The 23,477-nt window shown below is 36.4% G+C and overlaps 1 protein-coding gene across 11 annotated transcripts in view; it reads right to left on the bottom strand.

The window, feature by feature from the left end:
• The window catches only part of ADGRL3 (adhesion G protein-coupled receptor L3), a 949,445-nt gene that overhangs the window by 26,719 nt on the left and 899,249 nt on the right, over positions 1–23,477 (bottom strand). For all 11 annotated transcript variants that reach the window (XM_086407653.1, XM_086407652.1, XM_086407651.1 and 8 more), the window contains 2 exons: positions 15,349–15,474; positions 1,888–1,984 (listed from right to left, as the gene is read on the bottom strand). In XM_086407653.1, the coding sequence (XP_086263779.1) occupies positions 1,888–1,984; positions 15,349–15,474 (223 nt within the window). The remainder of the gene's footprint in view (positions 1–1,887; positions 1,985–15,348; positions 15,475–23,477) is intronic.

Here is a 23,477-nt window from a genome sequence, read left to right on the forward strand (position 1 = left end):
TCTCTGTCTTCACAGTAAGCAAATAAATGCTGCATTATTACAATCAAACCTCATCTTTTGTTTAAATAATACATTCTATGCTTTCTGTGATCATTAGATGCAAGATACTAACAAAAAATCTTATTAATAAGAATAGCTTTGAATAAAAGAATAGTTTTCTTAAAGGAGCATACTATACATTTTCTTTTTTTTTTAATTTTGTTTTATTTTTAAACTTTACAAATTGTATTAGTTTTGCCAAATATCAAAATGAATCTGCCATACATTTTCAATGTATTATTTCTATATATTATTTAAAGTAAAAAGAAAATCTGTCACTATGAAAGCAATTTATTTCCTAAACTTTGGAGGGATGTGTAGACAATATATTTGCTCTGATTTAGAAAGTGTGTCAAAGAGTTAAGAGTATTCATATTTAAATTTTCATAAAACTAATCATAAAAGTAAACTTAAAAAGAGAACACTTGTGAGATACTATGTAAAATAAACTGAAAAAAAATACAAGAAGGTAATTGTTTTATTTTAATGTATTTTCTTCATATTTGCAAGAATATTTGCACTCACCGTTCTACTTAAGCAAAAGTGTTGTAGAAAATTTAATATCATCACTAGGTTATAGTTACTTTATCACTACCACACATATAAGCATGGAAGTCAATCAAGATTTATACAACATGGATGAATCCCTAAATCAAATTTAACTTAGACACTATTTTTTATAACTTCTTTTATATAAACAAGATGCAACTTATTTGACTAAAAGTAATCAAGAACACCAGTATTTGAATCATTCTTAATCATAAGCCATAATTAGTGAATTAGTTGTTGCTAAGTAGCATTTGATGTAACAAAAAGTAGACAGAAGCAGGTTTAAAGCAAACAATTCTAGTTTGGAGCTAATAAAAATAACAATATTGATCATAAAAAAGTCATGAAAATAACCACCGAATGTATGCATCAAAAAATGTCTCTTTTAGGACAGTCTGATTAAAATGTGCTCATGCCAGCACCATCCCCAAGATAAAACTATGTTCCAAAGATCTCCCAGCACAGACTGTAGTGTACCCCAGCTCTGCACAAACATTGTTTCTACCCATTTTTACTGCAGTCAATTTAATTTTTTTTTTTTTTAGTCAATTTAATTTTAATCTCTCTCTCACACACTCACACATACACTTATGATGGGGAAGGGGAGGAGCGGGAGAAAGTGAGAGGGAGAGAGACAGAGGGAATAAGAAAGATCAAGCACAAACAAAATAGTAGTTAAGGGAACACCGTTTTTAAAATCTAAATGATATTCCAGAAAAATTTTAACCAGAAGCATATACACACCGAAAGAATTATTATATACATATATGTATAAAATTTACATATAGTGGGTTTTTCCTTCTGTATCTTTAAATATCCAATATTATCTGAACACATCTTACTGATATTAAGATTAGACAGGATTTTTCCACAAATACACAGGTTGCCTTAAGTATATTAGACAGTATAATTTTACTTCCACAAAGACTAAGAAATTGCTCTATACCTGGGACAATGTGAAACTCTATGATGCTTAGCAGACTATATAGCCACATAATTGCCCATTTTCACAGCTTCCAATGAGGCCTGACAACTCACCAGTTTACAGCAGTGGCAGATGATTAGAGAAAGAAATTTCTCACTTTTTAACTTACTTTCAAAAAAGATCTGAAAATTCAGGATTGAGAAAAGAAGCCTTATGAATAATGGAATACACTGCTACACTCAACCACATTTTATATATTTGCAATATTCCTATCACATGGAACAAAGTCCAGAAGTTGCAAATAAAGAAATGTATTTAGGAACTTCTTAAAGTAATCACAAAAAGAATAAATATGAAAAATTATTTCTAATTACCTCTGTTGAGTGACGCTGAACTGTTTATATCTCCAGTAATGAAGGAAGACTCTGACTGCTTTCGGACCGTATCATTCCACATTCTACGAATTCGGCTCTGGATGAAGAAAAAGGAAAAAGGAAATAAAATCACTATACAGTGAACCTTTGCACAAGTCACTCTTTTATTTTATTTCTGTAATATAGGCTTATATGAGGCTTTTATTTCTGGCATCTGGCAAATACACAGCTTACACATGCTTGTAGTACAGGAGCATGAGAACATCAGGAACTAAATTAATGATAATCATTGGTTCTTATTAAGTGTATTCTTAAATGCGTATGCCAGAAGTCATTATAACTATTTAAAATAAATGTAATGGTGGTGGTTTAGTAGGTCAGTTGTGTCTGATGCTTCACAACTTTATGGACTGTGCCCACCAGGCTCCTATGTTCATAGAATTTTCCAGGCAAGAACACTGGAGTGGGTTGCCATTTCCTTCTTCTGACCCAGGGATCAAACCTGTGTCTCCTGTATTGCAGGCAGTCTCCTGCATAGCAGGAGGATTCTTTACCAATTGAGCCACCAAGGAAGCCCCAAATGTAATATGATATGCCAATATAAAAGATACATATGATACATGTATAGATACATGGAAGATACATATGAAGATACATAGAAGTGTACTCTAGATAGAATTTAGTAATTTCAATTTCTAAGGTAAAAAAAATTATTTACACTGTAATTTTATGGGAATGTAATATTTAAATGTGCATTAAAGCTTTAGTAACAAAAATTTTACTTAATTCAGAATTTTATAAGAAGAAATAGTTTGGGATGAAAAGAACAAGTATTATTAACATGCTACTAAATTTGGAAAACTCAGCAGTGGCCACAGGACTGGAAGAGGTCAGTTTTCATTCCAATCCCAAAGAAAGGCAATGCCAAAGAATGCTCAAACTACCGCACAATTGCAATCATCTCACACACTAGTAAAGTAATGCTCAAAATTCTCCAAGCCAGGCTTCTGCAATATGTGAACCGTGAACTTCCTGATGTTCAAGCTGGTTTTAGAAAAGGCAGAGGAACCAGAGATCAAATTGCCAACATCTGCTGGATCATGGAAAAAGCAAGAGAGTTCCAGAAAAACATCTATTTCTGCTTTATTGACTATGCCAAAGCCTTTGACTGTGTAGATCACAAGAAGCACAAGCTGGAGTCAAGATTGCTGGGAGAAATATCAAAAACTTCAGATATGCAGATGACACCACCCTTATGGCAGAAAGTGAAGTGGAACTAAAAAGCCTCTTGATGAAAGTGAAAGAGGAGAGTGAAAAAGTTGGCTTAAAGCTCAACATTCAGAAAACAAAGATCATGACATCTGGTCCCATCACTTCATGGGAAATAGATGGGGAAACAGTGGAAAAAGTGTCAGACTTTATTTTTTTGAGCTCCAAAATCACTGCAGATGGTGACTGCAGCCATGAAATTAAAAGACACTTACTCCTTGGAAGGAAAGTTATGACCAACCTAGATATCATATTCAAAAGCAGAGACATTACTTTGCCAACAAAAGTCCGTCTAGTCAAGGCTATGGTTTTTCCTGTGGTCATGTATGGATGTGAGAGTTGGACTGTGAAGAAGGCTGAGTGCCGAAGAATTGATGCTTTTGAACTGTGGTGTTGGAGAAGACGCTTGAGAGTCCCTTGGACTGCAAGGAGATCCAACCAGTCCATTCTGAAGGAGATCAGCCCTGGGATTTCTTTGGAGGGAATGATGCTGAAGCTGAAACTCCAGTACTTTGGCCACCTCATGCGAAGAGTTGACTCATTGGAAAAGACTCTGATGCTGGGAGGGTTTGGGGGCAGGAGGAGAAGGGGACGACAGAGGATGAGATGGCTGGTTGGCATCACTGACGTGATGGACGTGAGTCTGAATGAACTCCAGGAGTTGGTGATGGACAGGGAGGCCTGGTGTGCTGCGATTCATGGGGTCGCGAAGAGTCACACATGACTGAGCGACTGAACTGAACTGAAACTTAACATTTTCGATACATTTTGTAAGAAGAGCAATGTAATTTTACAGGTTACATACTATCTTGACTTCTCTATCTTTTGAAGGAAACAAAGGAATTCAATTGATCTTTATTCATTTCCATATAGTAGGAAGTTCTATAGAGAACTGAAATTCTTACATCATTATATAAATTCTCAAATTCAATTTTTTAAGTGTCTGATAATTCAAGAAAGAGTTTTCCACTCTGGGGGGAGACTTTTTCTGGTTTACTGTTTAGTTACTTTATTAGAGTTAGGGATCAAAAAAGAAATAACAGTCTTGTGAACAGGAAACAAAATATTTTAAGAAGCTTTTCCAAGGATGAAAAAGTTATAATACTAACTAGTATTAACTAGTACTAATGGTGAAACCAAGGCTCACAAAAGGGTTATATTCCAAATATATCTGAACTCAAATAATAGGAGTACCTAATCCTCAAATATTAGACGATTGGTTTTATGAACATTGGGTCATGTTTATCCTTTGGAAATACTATTTTGTTATATAGATCAGAAAATACACATATTACACATACAAAAAAAGCAAAAATAATAAAATACAATAAGAAAACCGATGCATTAAACCTGACACATAAAAAATTTTTCTATTGAAGAATACTTCAAAATTCAAACTGAAATACTTGGAATCAATTTCTCACATTTGTTTTATTGGCTAATTAACTATAAACATATTAATTGGCCTCTTTAATGTAAAAAATACAAAGGGGAAAGGCAAACACAAACATCTTTGCCTTCATGGAGATGTTAGACTAATACATGACAGATTAATCACATATAAATTAACAAAATAAATGCAAAAGTACAATATGTCCATAAATCTCTACAGAAGCATTACTAATTATAGCTGAAAACTGTGAACAATTCAATGCCTATCAATGGTACGATGGACACATAAATCATAGAATAATGTATGGTGATGAAGGGTTTCCCAGGCGGCTCAGTGGGTAAAAAATTCGCTTGTAAGGCAGGAAATGCAGGCAGACACAGGTTCAATCTGGCAGTTGGGAAGATCCCCTGGAGGAAGGTATGGGAACCCATTCCAGTATTCTTGCCTAGAGAATCCCATTGACAGATGAGCCTTGTGGGCAACAGTCCATGAAGTCACAAAGATCGGACATGACTGAATGGACTGAACACACAGAGTAATGAAAACAAAAGAGCAACAGAGTCACCTGCAGCAACATAATGCCCAAGGAAAGAAGGAAAACATAAAAGAATATGTACTGGATGATTTCATGTGGATAAGTATCAAATACATGCAAAAGAAAAGCTACTGTTAAGATAGTGATTATGTCTTGAGATGACTGATTAAGAAGCATTCAAAGGGTTTCTAAGTTACTGCCAATATTCTAATAATTGATCTGGGGAAGGATAAATCAAAGTGCCATACACTTAAATTTTGTGTGGTTTTGTTAATATCTGTTATGATACACAATTAAAATAATTTTTAAGTGCACATAACAAAAGAATATGTCCTTGTCTAGGAAATCTGAAACCAATATGCTACTGGAGATCAGTGGAGAAATAACTCCAGAAAGAATGAAGGGATGGAGCCAAAGTAAACACAATACTCAGTTCTGGATGTGACTGGTGATAGAAGCAAGGTCCGATGCTGTAAAGAGCCATATTGCATAGGAACCTGGAATGTCAGGTCCATGAATCAAGGCAAATTGGAAGTGGTCAAACAGGAGATGGCAAGAGTGAATGTTGATATTCTAGGCATCAGCGAACTAAAATGGATTGGAATGGGTGAATTTAACTCAGATGACCATTATATCTACTACTGCAGGCAGGAATCCCTTAGAAGAAATGGAGTAGCCATCATGGTCAACAAAGGAGTCCGAAATGCAGTACTTGAATGCAATCTCAAAAACGACAGAATGATCTCTGTTCGTTTCCAAGGCAAACCATTGAATATCACAGTAATCCAAGTCTATGCCCCAACCAGTAATGCTGAAGAAGCTGAAGTTGAACGGTTTTATAAAGACCTACAAGACCTTTTAGAACTAACACCCAAAAAAGATGTCCTTTTCATTATAGGGGACTGGAATGCAAAAGTAGGAAGTCAAGAAACACCTGGAGTAACAGGCAAATTGGGCCTTGGAATATGGAATGAAGCAGGGCAAAGACTAATAGAGTTTTGTCAAGAGAACGCACTGGTCATAGCAAACACTCTCTTCCAACAACACAAGAGAAGATTCTACACATAGACATCACCAGATGGTCAACACTGAAATCACATTGATTATATTCTTTGCAGCCAAAGAGGGAGAATCTCTATACAGTCAGCAAAAACAAGACTGGGAGCTGACTGTGGCTCAGATCATGAGCTCCTTATTGCCAAATTCAGACTTAAATTGAAGAAAGTAGGGAAAACCAGTAGACCATTCAGGTATGACCTAAATCAAATCCCTTATAATTATACAGTGGAAGTGAGAAATAGATTTAAGGGCCTAGAAGAGTGCCTGATGAACTATGGACTGAGGTTCGTGACATTGTACAGGAGACAGGGATCAAGATCATCCCCATGGAAAATAAATGCAAAAAAGCAAAATGGCTGTCTGGGGAGGCCTTACAAATAGCTTTGAAATGAAAAGCAAAGGAAAAAGGAAAAATATAAGCATCTGAATGCAGAGTTCCAAAGAATAGCAAGAAGAGATAAGAAAGCCTTCCTCAGTGATCAATGCAAAGAAATAGAGGAAAACAACAGAATGGGAAAGACTAAAGATCTCTTCAAGAAAATTAGAGATACCAAGGGAACATTTCAGCAAAAATGGGATCAATAAAGGACAGAAATGGTATGGACCTAACAGAAGCAGAAGATATTAAGAAGAGGTGGCAAGAATACATAGAAGAACTGTACAAAAAAGATATTCATGACCAAGATCATGACTTCATACCATACGATGGTGATCACTCACCTAGAGCCAGACATCCTGAAATGTGAAGTCAAGTGGGCCTTAGAAAGCATCACTATGAACAAAGGCAGTGGAGGTGATGGAATTCCAGTGGAGCTATTTCAAAACCTGAAAGATGATGCTGTGAAAGTGCTGCACTCAATATGCCAGCAAATTTGGAAAACTCAGCAGTGGCCACTGGACTGGAAAAGGTCAGTGTTCCTTCCAATCCCAAAGAAAGGCAATGCCAAAGAATGCTCAAACTACCACACAATTGCACTCATCTCACACACTAGTAAAGTAATGCTCAAAATTCTCCAAGTCAGGCTTCAGCAATACATGAACTGTGAAGTTCCAGATGTTCAAGCTGGTTTTAGAAAAGGCAGAGGAACCAAAGATCAAATTGCCAACATCTGCTGGATATGGAAAAAGCAAGAGAGTTCCAGAAAAACATCTATTTCTGCTTTATTGACTATGCCAAAGCCTTTGACTGTGTGGATCACAATAAACTGTGGAAAATTCTGAAAGAGATGGGAATACCAGACCACCTGACCTGCCTCTTGAGAAACCTATATGCAGGTTAGGAAGCAACAGTTAGAACTGGACATGGAACAACAGACTGGTTCCAAATAGGAAAAGGAGTACGTCAAGGTTGTATATTGTCACCCTGCTTATTTAACTTATATGCAGAGTATATCATGAGAAATGCTGGGCTGGAAGAAGCACAAGCTGGAATCAAGACTGCCAGGAGAAATATCAAAAACTTCAGATATGCAGATGACACCACCCTTATGGCAGAAAGTGAAGTGGAACTAAAAAGCCTCTTGATGAAAGTGAAAGAGGAGAGTGAAAAAGTTGGCTTAAAGCTCAACATTCAGAAAACGAATATCATGGCATCTGGTCCCATCACTTCATGGGAAATAGATGGGGAAACATGGAAACAGTGTCAGACTTTTTTTGGGGGGGCTCCAATCACTGCAGATTGTGATTGCAGCCATGAAATGAAAAGACACTTACTCCTTGGAAGGAAAGTATGACCAAACTAGATAGCATATTGAAAAGCAGAAACATTACTTTGCCAAGAAATGTCCCGTCTAATCAAGCCTATGGTTTTTCCAGTGGTCATGTATGTATGTGAGAGTCAGACTGTGAAGAAAGCTGAGTACTGAAGAATTGATGCTTTTGAACTGTGGTGTTGGAGAAGACTCTTGAGAGTCCTTTGGACTGCAAGGAGATCCAACCAGTCCATTCTGAAGATCAGCCCTGGGATTTCTTTGGAAGGAATGATGCTGAAGCTGAAACTCCAGTACTTTGGCCACCTCATGCGAAGAGTTGACTCATTGGAAAAGACTCTGATGCTTGGAGGGATTGCGTACAGGAGGAGAAGGGGACGACAGAGGATGAGATGGCTGGATGGCATCACCAACTAGATGGATGTGCGTTTGAGTGAACTCTGGGAGGTGGTGATGTACAGGGAGGCCTGGTGTGCTGTGATTCATGGGGTCACAAAGAGTTGGACACGACTGAACGACTGAACTGAACCAAGTAAATCTGAGAACACTGCAGTGAAGAAGTGACATCTCAACTGAGAGTTGATGGAATTATGGCCATTTTTGCATGTGTGCTCAATTGTGTCTGACTCTGTGACTCCATGGGCTGTAGCCTGCCAGGCTCCTCTGTCCATGGAATTTTCCAGGCACGAATAGGGAGTGGGTTGTCATTTCCTTCCTCCAGAGGCTCTTGCCCACCCATGTCTCCTGTGCCTTCTGCATTAACAGGCAAATTCTTTACCATTGAGCCACCTGGGAAGCCTGCCTATTTTTCAGTTCAGTTCAGTCGCGTCCGACTCTTTGAGACCTCATGAATAGCAGCACACCAGGCCTCCCTGCCTATTTTTAGGTGACATTTATTGAGCTGGCCCCATTATCTTCTATTATTATTATCTTCTATTAGTCTCTCTCTCTCTCTCTCTCGAAGGCAATGGCACCCCACTCCAGTACTCTTGCCTGGAAAATCCCATGGATGGAGGAGCCTGGTGGGCTGCAGTCCATGGGGTCGCTGAGGGTCACACATGACTGAGCGACTTTGCTTTCACTTTTCACTTTCATGCATTGGAGAAGGAAATGGCAACCCACTCCAGTGTTCTTGCCTGGAGAGTCCCAGGGACGGGGGAGCCTGGTGGGCTGCCGTCCATGGGGTCACACAGAGTCGGACACGACTGAAGTGACTTAGCAGCAGCAGCATTAGTCTCTCAACCTGGGCTTGCCACACCTGTTCCCCTGCTCTTACATAACAAGCCAAGCATGCTTCTGCCTTCGGTTTTGTATGATTATTTCTTCTGCATGGAGTACTCTTCCCCCAGATATGGGTATGGATAACTCTTACATCTCTATCTTTGCTCAAATACTTTCTCCTTAAAGAGACCTAACTTGATCATCCTATATAGAAGTTGTATTTCATGCACCCAACTCTGCAACTTTTTGCCCTCATAGCTTTACCATTTTCTACATACAACATATTATTATAATATAGTTATTTATTATATTTATATTTAATGTCCAAACAGTAATGTCCAATGTCTGCATATAGGTTTGAGGCTCTAGAAAAACAGAAAGTTTGGGAGTTTCCTGGTGGTTGAATGGTTAGGAATACACGCTTTCACTGCTGAGGGTCCAGGTTCATTTCCTGGTCAGGGAACTAAGATTCCATTGGCCGCATGAGGCAGCCAAAAGAAAAAAGTAAAATAAAAATTCTGTCCTTTTTTGTTCACCTGAAATGGTACCTGATATATAATAATTATTGTGTGTGTATATAAAATATATATTATAAATATAACAAATATTTCAATTAATTCTTCTAGGTTCTCTCATGTGTTTTTCATGTATTCACTCACTGAAATCTCCCAAGAACTCCCTGAGGTATGTACTCGCTTATTCATTACAAAATTGAGGTTTAGAGGTTAACATGTACAATATCACAGACCTAATAAGTGGTATAACCAATATTTGACTTCAATCATTTGGCTCCTGATTTAGGAGATTATAACTTATTATACTATATCAAATAATAATTGTAAAAGGAGAAAAGGGTAAAGTATTGCAAGCAGAGAAAAATATATAATATGTAGCATTAAGCTTATACTTAAGTGTTCATGGAAAGGACCAGGACAAGCTTTAGAATATGCCAATGAAGAAAGCAAGTCACAGAAGATTACACACAATAAGATATCATTTTAGAGAAATATTTTTGTATATGGTGTTAGAAAGTGTTCTAGTTTCATTCTTTTACAAGTGGTTGACCAGATTTCCCAGCACCACTTGTTAAAGAGATTGTCTTTAATCCATTGTATATTCTTGCCTCCTTTGTCAAAGATAAGGTGTCCATATGTGCGTGGATTTATCTCTGGGCTTTCTATTTTGTTCCATTGATCTATATTTCTGTCTTTGTGTCAGTACCATACTGTCTTGATAACTGTGGCTTTGTAGTAGAGCCTGAAGTCAGGTAGGTTGATTCCTCCAGTTCCATTTTTCTTTCTCAAGATCGCTTTGGCTATTCGAGGTTTTTTGTATTTCCATACAAATTGTGAAATTATTTGTTCTAGCTCTGTGAAGAATACTGTTGGTAGCTTGATAGGGATTGCATTGAATCTATAAATTGCTTTGGGTAGTATACTCATTTTCACTATATTGATTCTTCCAATCCATGAACATGGTATATTTCTCCATCTATTAGTGTCCTCTTTGATTTCTTTCACCAGTGTTTTATAGTTTTCTATATATAGGTCTTTAGTTTCTTTAGGTAGATATATTCCTAAGTATTTTATTCTTTTCGTTGCAATGGTGAATGGAATTGTTTCCTTAATTTCTCTTTCTGTTTTCTCATTATTAGTGTATAGGAATGCAAGGGATTTCTGTGTGTTGATTTTATATCCTGCAACTTTACTATAATCATTGATTAGTTCTAGTAATTTTCTGGTGGAGTCTTTAGGGTTTTCTATGTAGAGGATCATGTCATCTGCAAATAGTGAGAGTTTTACTTCTTCTTTTCCAATTTGGATTCCTTTTATTTCTTTTTCTGCTCTGAATGGAGAACAGTGTGGAGATTCCTTAAAAAACTGGAAATAGAACTGCCTTATGATCCAGCAATCCCACTGCTGGGCATACACACTGAGGAAACCAGAAGGGAAAGAGACACGTGTACCCCAATGTTCATTGCAGCACTGTTTATAATAGCCAGGACATGGAAGCAACCTAGATGTCCATCAGCAGATGAATGGATAAGAAAGCAGTGGTACATATACACAATGGAGTATTACTCAGCCATTAAAAAGAATACATTTGAATCAGTTCTAATGAGGTGGATGAAACTGGAGCCTATTATACAGAGTGAAGTAAGCCAGAAGGAAAAACACCAATACAGTATACTAACGCATATATATGGAATTTAGAAAGATGGTAACGATAACCCTGTATACGAGACAGCAAAAGAGACACTGATGTATAGAACAGGCTTATGGACTCTGTGGGAGAGGGAGAGGGTGGGAAGATTTGGGAGAATGGCATTGAAACATGTGAAATGTCATGTATGAAACGAGATGCCAGTCCAGGTTCAATGCACGATGCTGGATGCTTGGGGCTGGTGCACTGGGACGACCCAGAGGGATGGTATGGGGAGGGAGGAGGGAGGAGGGTTCAGGATGGGGAACACATGAGAAATAAAGGAATAAAAAATTTAAAAAATAATAATAATAAAAAAAAAGATATTTTAGGTGAAGTAATTAACATCTTTTGGAGAGGTGAAGAAATTTTTAGAATAAGTCATGAAAATGACAAACAAAGGTTAGTAGATTGTCTCTGGTAGGGAGATACAGGGATTGCTTAGGGAGAAGTTTCAAGAAGGGAAAAACATATGGCAAATACTCTATTTCCTAAGTTTGATGATGAGTTCACAGGTGTTGATTTTATTACTACACTTCACAATTTAATCTATGGTACATATATTTTTGGTTTAAAATACTATATAACAAAAGTAAATACATCTACAAATTCAACAAAACAACTGAGAATAGATGACAGAACAATTAATGAAAGGTCAAGGTGGAAAGAACAATACTTCAGTCAGAGTTTTTATAAACCAATCTTTTATAAGTGATTACCACTGGGAGATTAACAGATGGAGAGGATTTTTACTTTTTAGTCTTGAAAATCACATCCCTCCATTACCTACACAGTAGCCACATGATTTTATTATATGTGGGTGATTTCCTGTCACCTCCTTTTCTAAATTATATCCTTAACTTTCTAAATAGTCAAAATAAAATCAAAACTCCAGTTCTCTTACAAATACCTAAGGATCCGTCTCCAGCTTTCTTCATTTCCCATTCACACACCACTTGAACCAATGACATTCTTCCTACTCCCAAAGTTTCAAGTTCTTACCCACCTAAATGGCTTTATATTTGATGCACTCTCACCTGAAATTCTCTTTCCCTGAACACCCTTCCTGTCATTTCTCCCAACAGTCTTGGCCTAGCACTTAATCCAAGTAACCACCTGGACTTTATGCATCATATGGCTATATTTGGTTCTGCAGCAACTTTTATAATCTGATATTTTCTGTTGGTTTATTTGATTGTTAATAAATTTTCTGCCTTTTACAGTTAGTATGAAAGCCCCAGATCTTGGATGAAGTTGTCTTTTAACCATTTTATCACCAGAGCTTATAATATTGCTTGGCATTTTATAACATAAATCCAATGTTTCTTAACAACAAAAAATAATGATTGTTATTTTAGAAGTTCTCTGATGTGGAAAAAGACACCTATACTCTCAAAATATTACCTCAATATCAGTGAATGTTTTAGATGTTGCGCATGGAATTTCACAGTTAATGTAAAATGTTTACTATTTCTACCTAAACAGACTATATTTAAGTAATAGTACTCTGTGTAGTGTCAGACTGTCAAAGTTAAACAGAATTGATATTATATTAAGCACAAGAAAACAATGTGAGGTTTTTCTTCCCAATATTATAATTGTGATGTTATAACTATAAAAGTACAAAAAAAAAAAAAAAAAAAAGACACGGCTTTAAAATATATACCTGAAATTATAGTCTGCAATAATGCCACTAGTAAGTGATATCTATTCCAACTTTTTGAGCATACACAATTTGTCATGTTTGTACACATTAGCTTAATCTTCCTAATGATGTAAGAAATCAGAAACCACTTTACTTATGAAAAAATTGAGGGCTAATGAGATTTAATGACTTGTTTTGTGTCACAGCTGGTAGGAATATGGCAAGGCTAGAATTAAAACAAGGTCTACACACTCACAAAGTTTATGATTGTTCTTTTAAACTGCAGTATTTTATCTTGTGGGTTAGAAGTAATGCTAAACATTGCACAACTCTGTTCTAATATAATGTGTGAAGCTCCAAAATACTATGATTTCACTGAAGACATTTGTCAATAAAATGGCTGTGGGATAATGGTTAATGAGCTCAGTTATATGAAAGGAATGCAGAAACAGATCAAGTTAAATGACATACAGAATCTCAGAAATTTCAATTTAAAATTGTTGAAAAGACTGTTACAAAAAAGAGAGGTAAGAATTTATCAGGTTGAAAATGAAGGACTGGATCACAAGAAGGTCATACAGAAAGTATCCAGGTGTGCCTGCACTCTTACATGAAACTCAGATTCGGAATGAAAATTTACTAGTCCTGACTCAGAAATCTTAGTCCATCTAATTTGGTACATTTGCTTCCGTAATTTACAACTTTTCAACCTTACTAAGCCATAGAAATAATAAAATAAATTCAAATTTTAAATAACTGCCTATTCTTATATGTGGGAATAAGTTCCATGATTATTATGATAATTTGTGGTTGTTAAATGTCAAGATAACTTGTCAAAATAAAAATAAATATTCTAAAACTAACATATAACTGATAGGTTTGACAGTTACATGTTTGTTTTAAAATGTTTAGTTGGAACTATTAGATTGATAGTAGATATGTGGTTTTATTTATAAAATAAAACATAACTCCTTTAGTGTGATGAAAACATTTCTGAGAATATTGTTTATTATCTTTGGTTTTTAAGAGTTTTTCAAGTTCTAGTTCAGTGTGTACAACTGTCCAGCCTGACAATGAATGTGTTTTAGAGAATAAGATATATTAGCTTGGCAAGTGATATTATAATTAAAGGTTACAAGGATATTTAATTTTCTAAGCATATGAATGGAATTGTCTAGGGAAACTGAACCTATTATATTTATAAGCCAATTGGAATTAGTCAAAGAACAAATGATCTTTTTTATTATATATATGTGTATATAAATACTTACCAAATTAAAATAAATTAATTTAGAAGGTTGCGTTAATAGAGTTAAAATATGCTCTTGATTTATAAATTTATTTTGGAATTTCAATTCAAGTCTTCTTCAGAAAATTTCAGTTAACAACACTACAAAATGATTGTTTTTCCCACTGAATCATATATTCTTAGAAATATTAGTTTGGTAATTGGAACTCAAACTCACTCATGCATGACCCACATATGTCTTTTATTTGGTGCATTTTAGCATCCTAGAGTTGCTGAAATTTCTACATAGTAATCTTTGGACTGACATTGTGTAGAAAATAGAAGACAAGTTACTTAGAAGTTCAGAATTTCCTTTGAGAGGGGTGATGCAGTCATTATTAATATATCTAGTGCTGATGTTGAAGCTGAAACTCCAATACTTTGGCCACCAGATGCAAAGAGCTGACTCATTTGAAAAGACCCTGATGCTGGGAAAGATTGAGGCAGGAGAAGAAGGGGACGACAGAGGATGAGATGGTTGATGGCATCACCGACTCAATGGACGTGAGTTTGGGTAAACTCCAAGAGTCAGTGATGGACAGAGAGGCCTGACATGCTGCAGTTCATGGGGTCACAAAGAATCAGACAAGACTGAGAGACTAAAATGAGCTGAACTGAACTGAAGTTCTGGACTCATGGAAGCAAGCACTTTAACCAGTTAAATCAATGATGCTACTTTGGTATTCTGAATTGCCCTTTGATCTACTAGCATACAACATGAAATGAGTTATAACTTTCTATTAAACCTATTTAATAAGTAAATATATTCAGTATACAATAAAGAATTATTAGACTAATTAAAAGAAGTAATTAAGAACATTTATGTAAAGTATTACTTTCTTAAAATTTTAGGTTATATGTCAAATTCCTTTCCTCACGTTCATTTTTCATTCAACTAGGAACAATCTGAAATCATGAATTACTATTCAAACTTAGACTCTAAACTTCAAATTTTTTTGCAGTTTGGTTTCTTAAATTTCTGTCATAACCATTTTCATTTGAGACACACTAATACAAAACAACAAAATTGTGTTTTGTTAAATGCTGGGGATAGAAAATAAATCTCATCAAGAAAGGACAGCAACTCATAATCGAATACAGATAAGAGTTATTTCATTTTAATTAACAAATATTGTTTACCTGTGAGCCTGTGGAGTAGCGCCCAGGAGTCCGAGAACCAGATGTTTTCCCTGAGCCGATGGAGCTCTCTGTACTTCTGCCACTACAGCAGTGTGTTCGCAGGCATTTCCCATACTCTTTTCGTACCTAGTCAAAAACATTAACTTCTATTAGCAAAGACTTCATTTCAGCTAGAAATATAAAATGTACATGAGTTTTATTTTCAGATAATTAAAACATTTTGCCCTACAGATATAAATAAGAAAGTCTGTTCAGAATATATTTTATGTTTTTTTTTAAATTTTATTTTATTTTTAAACTTTACATAATTGTATTAGTTTTGCCAAATATCAAAATGAATCCATCACAGGTATACATGTGCTCCCCATCCTGAACCCTCCTCCCTCCTCCCTCCCCATACCATCCCTCTGGGTCGTCCCAGTGCACTAGCCCCAAGCATCCAGTATCGTGCATTGAATCCAATATAAAATAATATCCATACTGTGAAGATTGAAATTTGTATAACTGGACTTTTTAAAACACATAAACACACATATGCCCAATCACACCATAATGATATAATCTCTTAGTTGAAAAAACAAAAACTTAAAAGACTTTTCTACACTATGTTTAGCTTCATAGATCTGATACAAAGTATCCCTATTGGTGCAACTATCATTTAGGCAGAGGTCTAGCCAGGAAGTTAGAGAGAAGAGGAAATGGAAACAGGTGAGAGAGAAAGAAGAGACAAAATATTTAAAGACAGAGCAGAAAAAAAGAATGTGTTGGGCTAAGCATTTTAAAATAATTTATATTTCTTTGAAATGTATTTCTCTTAAAAGAGGTAAATTGTCAATTTGAGAATATAAAATTCAAAATATTTAAAATTTATCCCTCAAAATGGTGGTGGTTTAGTCACTAAGTCATCTCCAACTCTTACAACCCCATGGACTATAGCCTGCCAGTCTCCTCTGTCAATGGTATTTTTCAGGCAAGAATACTGGAATGGGTTGCCATTTCCTTCTCCAGGGAATCTTCCCAATCCAGGAATTGAACCTGGGTCTCCTGCGTTGCAGAGTCTTTACCAACTGAACTATGAGGGAAGACCTTCATCAAAATAGTTCTATTAAATAATTACAGAGAAATATGATTGTTTTCCTATATAGGACTGCAATTAACTAATCCTTGTAGTATAAAAATCACAATATAAAAGGAGATACACATTTTTTAGCTGATACTTTCAAACAGGAAAATATATCAACAATTCTGGGGGAAATCAATTTAATCAAACAAGACTTACAAAAATAAACAGAAATTGTTCTAAATCATATCTCCACTAGTGACATCAAGAAAAATAAATGCCAATTACTTGTTCCTCAATTAAAATACATTATAGGATAACTTACTGGTTTTATATTCACAAAGTTTACATTCATTATGAAATAATATTGTATATATATTATCTTTAGCATTTCATTGATTTCACATGAGTTCATAGTTTCCAGAATTTGTGACAATGTAATATTATTTAAAACAAACTTATAAAAACATGCTTTCCTGAGAAATTTTACTTAGAATCAAGAGAAAAATAAGGAGTGTGTATGATATAGTAAAGTTAGTATTTGAAATTAAACATTATCTCAATATATTACAGTTCATTCCATCTATAATATGGCAAAATCAGATACTGACTAGATTCAGATTTGTTTGAAGAACTCACATTCACTAAATTATGTGATAGGAACAATGATACAAAGTCATGTGAATCGAAGCATGGAGAAGGAGTGCCTGATAGAAGTAGAGAGGGACCAAGAAAGGCTTCCCAGAGAAGACTGCTGAAATAATCTTCACATGTATACCAATGGCTGATACATGTTGAGGTTTGAAAGAAATCAACAAAATTCTGTAAAGCAATTATCCTTCAATTAAAAAATAAATTAATTAAAAAATATATATATATGTTGGAATTTGTTGGTTTAGTGAATTAAGTTGAAAGATAGGATAGATAAGAGAAAAAAGGTGCTCAGTGTGAGCAGAACAAAGAGGCATGATGTGCTAATCTTTAAAGCCTTTCATTGGTTATGCCAAAATTACATATTTTAATATATTTAAATTATATTGTTTCCAACCAAGTTTTTATGCCATTTATCATTAATTAGAAATCATCATTTTTATTCATTATTTACAAGCCAATTCATATTTTGTTTTTTAAAATAAGTCTGTGACAACTTCTGTGTGTGTGTTTGTTGAAGATATGCGTGAGGGTGAGATAGAAGGGTGAGATGAAGAAGCTTCTCCATCTTAAACATTCTTTGTTGGGAACTATGCTAGGCTCCTAGCAAAGTGAGGAGATACCCCTTGTCCAAGGTAAGGAGCAATGGCTGTGGTTTGCTGGAGCAGCCACGAAGACATACCCCACGCCAAAGTAAGAGAAACCCAAATAAGACGGTAGGTGTTGCAAGAGGGCATCAGAGGGCAAACACACTGAAACCATACTCACAGAAAACTAGTCATTCTAATCACACTAGGACCACAGCCTTGTCTAACTCAATGAAACTATGCCATGCCCGTAAGGCCACCCAAGACGGGCGGGTCATGGTGGAGAGGTCTGACAGAATGTGGTCCACTGGAGAAGGGAATGGCCAACCACTTCAGTATTCTTGCCTTGAGAACCCCATGAACAGTATGAAAAGGCAAAATGATAGGATACTGAAAGAGAAACTCCCCAGGTCAGTAGGTGCCCAATATGCTACTGGAGATCAGTGGAGAAATAACTCCAGAAAGAATGAAGGGATGGAGACAAAGCAAAAACAATACCCAGCTTTGGATGTGACTGGTGATAGAAGCAAGGTCCGATGCTGTAAAGAGCAATATTGCATAGGAACCTGGAATGTCAGGTCCATGAATCAAGGCAAATTGGAAGTGGTCAAACAAGAGATGGCAAGAGTGAATGTCGACATTCTAGGCATCAGCGAACTAAAATGGATTGGAATGAGTGAATTTAACTCAGATGGCCATTATATCTACTACTGTGGGCAAGAAGAAATGGAGTGGCCATCATGGTCAACAAAAGAGTCTGAAATGCAGTACTTGGATGCAATCTCAAAAACGACAGAATGATCTCTGTTCGTTTCCAAGGCAAACCATTCAATATCACAGTAATCCAAGTCTATGCCCCAACCAGTAACGCTGAAGAAGCTGAAGTTGAACAGTTCTATGAAGACCTACAAGACCTTTTAGAACTAACACCCAAAAAAGATATCCTTTTCATTATAGGGGACTGGAATGCAAAAGTAGCAAGTCAAGAAACACCTGGAGTAACAGGCAAATTTGGCCTTGGAATATGGAATGAAGCACGGCAAAGACTGATAGAGTTTTGCCAAGAAAATGCACTGGTCATAACAAACACTCTCTTCCAACAACACAAGAGAAGACTCTACACATGGACATCACCAGATGGTCAACATCAAAATCAGATTGATTATATTCTTTGCAGCCAAAGATAGAGAAGCTCTATACAGTCAGCAAAAACAAGACCAGGAGCTGACTATGGCTCAGACCATGAACTCCTTATTGCCAAATTCAGACTTAAATTGAAGAAAGTAGGGAAAACCACTAGACCATTCAGGTATGACCTAAATCAAATCGCTTATGATTACACAGTGGAAGTGAGAAATAGATTTAAGGGCCTAGATCTGATAGATAGAGTGCCTGATGAACTATGGACTGAGGTTTGTGACATTGTACAGGAGACAGGGATCAAGACCATCCCCATAGAAAATAAATGCAAAAAAGCAAAATGGCTGTCTGGGGAGGCCTTACAAATAGCTGTGAAAAGAAGAGAAGCGAAAAGCAAAGGAGAAAAGGAAAGATATAAACATCTGAATGCAGAGTTCCAAAGAATAGCAAGAAGAGACAAGAAAGCCTTCGTCAGTGATCAATGCAAAGAAACAGAGGAAAACAACAGAATTGGAAAGACTAAAGATCTCTTCAAGAAAATCAGAGATACCAAAGGAACATTTCATGCAAAGATGAGCTTGATAAAGGACAGAAATGGTATGGACCTAACAGAAGCAGAAGATATTAAGAAGAGATGGCAAGAATACACAGAAGAACTGTACAAAAAAGATCTTCATGACCCAGATAATCACGATGGTGTGATCACTGACCTAGAGCCAGATCATGGAATGTGAAGTCAAGTGGGCCTTAGAAAGCATCACTACGAACAAAGCTAGTGGAGGTGATGGAATTCCAGTTGAGCTGTTCCAAATCCTGAAAGATGATGCTGTGAAAATGCTGGACTCAATATGCCAGCAAATTTGGAAAACTCAGCAGTGGCCACAGGACTGGAAAAGGTCAGTTCTTCTTCCAATACCAAAGAAAGGCAATGCCAAAGAATGCTCAAACTACCGCACAATTGCACTCATCTCACACGCTAGTAAAGTAATGCTCAAAATTCTCCAAGCCAGGCTTCAGCAAAATGTGAACCGTGAACTTCCTGATGTTCAAGCTGGTTTTAGAAAAGGCTGAGGAACCAGAGATCAAATTGCCAACATCCGCTGGATCATGGAAAAAGCAAGAGAGTTCCAGAAAAACATCTATTTCTGCTTTATTGACTATGCCAAAGCCTTGGACAGTGTGGATCACAATAAACTGTGGAAAATTCTGAAAGAGATGGGAATACCAGATCACCTGATCTGCCTCTTGAGAAATGTGTACGCAGGTCAGGAAGCAACGGTTAGAACTGGACATAGAACAACAGACTGGTTCCAAATCGGAAAAGGAGTACGTCAAGGCTGTATATTGTCACCCTGTTTATTTAACTTATATGCAGAGTACATCATGAGAAATGCTGGACTGGAAGAAGCACAGGCTGAAATCAAGATTGCCGGGAGAAATATCAATAACCTCAGATATGCAGATGACACCACCCTTATGGCAGAAAGTGAAGAGGAACTAAAAAGCCTCTTGATGTAAGTGAAAGAGGAGAGTGAAAAAGTTGGCTTAAAGCTCAACATTCAGAAAACGAAGATCATGGCATCCGGTCCCACCACTTCATGGGAAATAGATGGGGAAACAGTGGAAACAGTGTCAGACTATTTTTCTGAGCTCCGAAATCACTACAGATGGTGACTGCAGCCATGAAATTAAAAGACGCTTACTCCTTGGAAGGAAAGTTATGACCAACCTAGATAGCATATTCAAAAGCAGAGACATTACTTTGCCAACAAAGGTCCATCTAGTCAAGGCTATGGTTTTTACTGTGGTCATGTATGGATGTGAGAGTTGTACTGTGAAGAAGGCTGAGCGCCGAAGAATTGATGCTTTTGAACTGTGGTGTTGGAGAAGACTCTTGAGAGTCCCTTGGACTGCAAGGAGATCCAACCAGTCCATTCTGAAGGAGATCAGCCCTGGGATTTCTTTGGAAGGAATGATGCTAAAGCTGAAACTCCAGTACTTTGGCCATCTCTTGCGAAGAGCTGACTCATTGGAAAAGACTCTGATGATGGGAGGGATTGGGGGCAAGAGGAGAAGGGGACGACAGAGGATGAGATGGCTGGATGGCATCACTGACTCGATGGACGTGAGTCTGGGTGAACTCCGGGAGTTTGTGATGGACAGGGAGGCCTGGTGTGCTGCGATTCATGGGGTCGCAAAGAGTCGGACACGACTGAGTGACTGATCTGATCTGATTTGATCTGATGCTAGGCTCCTCACTCAAAATGAATCTAGGAAGTAATTATTACTGACATTTTACAAATAAGAACACTAAAAAGATTAAGCAATGAAAGTAAACTGAAAGACTGAAAAGGTTAAGTGATATGCATTATGTGAAAATATCCAAATCTCATGGGTGCTCTATGATCAGAAAGCGCTCACTAAGATGCCACATTTCTAATATTGCTATAACCAACATAAGGTATTATATATTATTATCTATTAGATTATCTCATTCTTTGTCTCTGGAGAAAATGAGGACAAATATTTAATTAGAATTTCAGGAAAGTTAAAAATCTCCACCCATATGGAGGCATTATCAATTACAGTTTAGTAATTTGTATTCAATTTATTAAATATCTCCTAGAACCTAAATTTTCACCATAACCTATATCCTATTTTGTTTTTCTTAATGAACTCAACAAGTGATGGTTTTCTCCTTAGAAGAGGAAGTGTTTTTTAGTGAAGTGATTTAAACCTAAACAGATATTTTGGGGAGAGAGAGGCTATTAGAGAAAGAAGAAGAAAGGGAACCACTTCCATTTCTGTTACTTTCAAAGGGAACAGTATTGTATAAGAAGGAATTCACCATGAAAATATACCAAAAAATGTTAAATATTCTGAACTGATTATATAAATAACCAGCAAATAAAGATATCTTGTGATACCTAGTCCCACGTTTAGCTATATTACTTACTGAATCATTACAGACTTAATTTTTCTATGACTAGATCTGAAGTGGTGAGCATGTATGTTAAAAAGAAAAAAGCAAAAATAACATGCACCATTTCCATGAGAGGTATCTCTTCATATTATAATTTTTTGTCAATTTAGTCATTTGCATATTCTAACCCACTATTTCACATGATACAACATCTTATCCCAATCAGATATGGCATGTGATTATTCAACATGAGGTTGTTCTAAAATAAAGATGGAAAAGAAAATACACCTGCCCAAAGAATATTTCTTTTATACTCTCTGATCAGAAATAAAATAATTATGAAACTTTCTGAGATGATTCACATAATTAACAACAAAGAAAACTTGACAACCTTAATGATAAAGTAGAGATGCTGGTGACACAATCATACAATCTACACTCTAGAAAATGACAATACAAAGTTTGATTTTTGTTGTTAATGAGTTGAATCAATCAACAAATAATCCTATAAAACAAATGATCTAAAAAATGGAATATTTTACATTTCTCTACTCAAATATGAGTAACTACATAAGATGAGCATATTATTGAAATCAGTCAGATGGCTTAAGAAAAACCTCCTACAAGAAATAAGACTGTTAAAATGTCCATAAGAACCAAAGCTATCCATAGGTTCAATGCAGTTTCTATAAAAGTTCCAATATTTTTCACAGATACAGAAAAAGATATCCTTAAATGTATATAGAACCACCAAAGACTCCAAACAGCCAAAGCAATTCTGAGAAGAAAGAACAAAGATGGAGGCATCACATTGCAAACTGCACACCATAGCACAAAACTATAGTAATCCCAACAGTACGGTATTGGAAAAATAGATCAATAGACAAAGGATCAGATTCTGAAGTGAAAGTCACTCAGTCGTTTCTGACTCTATCTGACCCCATGGACTATACAGTCCATGCATTCTCCAGGCCAGAATACTGGAGTGGGTAGCCTTTCCCTTTTCCAGGGGATCTTCGCAACACAGGGATCAAGCCCAGGTCTCCCGCATTGCAGGCAAATTCTTTACCAGCTGAGCTACAATGCAAGCCCAATGGAACAGATTGTGAGCCCATAAATAAACCCTTGTCTATACCTGCTCATAGTAAAAACATCCTCTTCCAACACACAAGAGATGACTCTACACATGGACATCACCAGATAGTCAATACCAAAATCAAATTGGTTATATTATTTGCAGCCAAAGTTAGAGAGGCTCTATACAGTCAGCAAACACAAGACCAGGAGCTGACTGTGGCTCAGATCATGAACTCCTTATTGCCAAATTCAGACTTATATTGAAGAAAGTAGGGAAACCAGACCATTCAGGCTTGACTTAAATTGAATCCCTTATGATTATACAGTGGAAGTGACAAATAGATTCAAGGGATTAGATCTGACAGACAGAGAGCCTGAAGAATTATGGATGGTGGTTCATGACATTGAACAGAAGGCAGTTATCAAGACCATCCCCAAGAAAAAGAAATGAAAAAAGGTAAAACCATTGTCTGAGGTGGCTTTACAAATAGCTGAAAAAAAGAGATGAAAGGCAAAGGAGAAAAGGAAACACATACCCATTTGAATCCAGAGTTCCAATGAATAGCAAGGAGAGATAAGAAAGGCTTCCTCAGTGATCAATGCAAAGAAATAGAGGAAAACAATAGAATGGAAAAGACTAGAGATCTCTTCAAGAAAGTCAGAGATGCCAAGGAAATATTTCATGCGAAGA

This window comes from Bos grunniens, chromosome 6 (genome assembly GCF_055505025.1).
Source record: "Bos grunniens cultivar Pamir isolate PY7600 chromosome 6, Bosgru_T2T1.0, whole genome shotgun sequence".
NCBI classification, from domain to species: domain Eukaryota; kingdom Metazoa; phylum Chordata; class Mammalia; order Artiodactyla; family Bovidae; genus Bos; species Bos grunniens.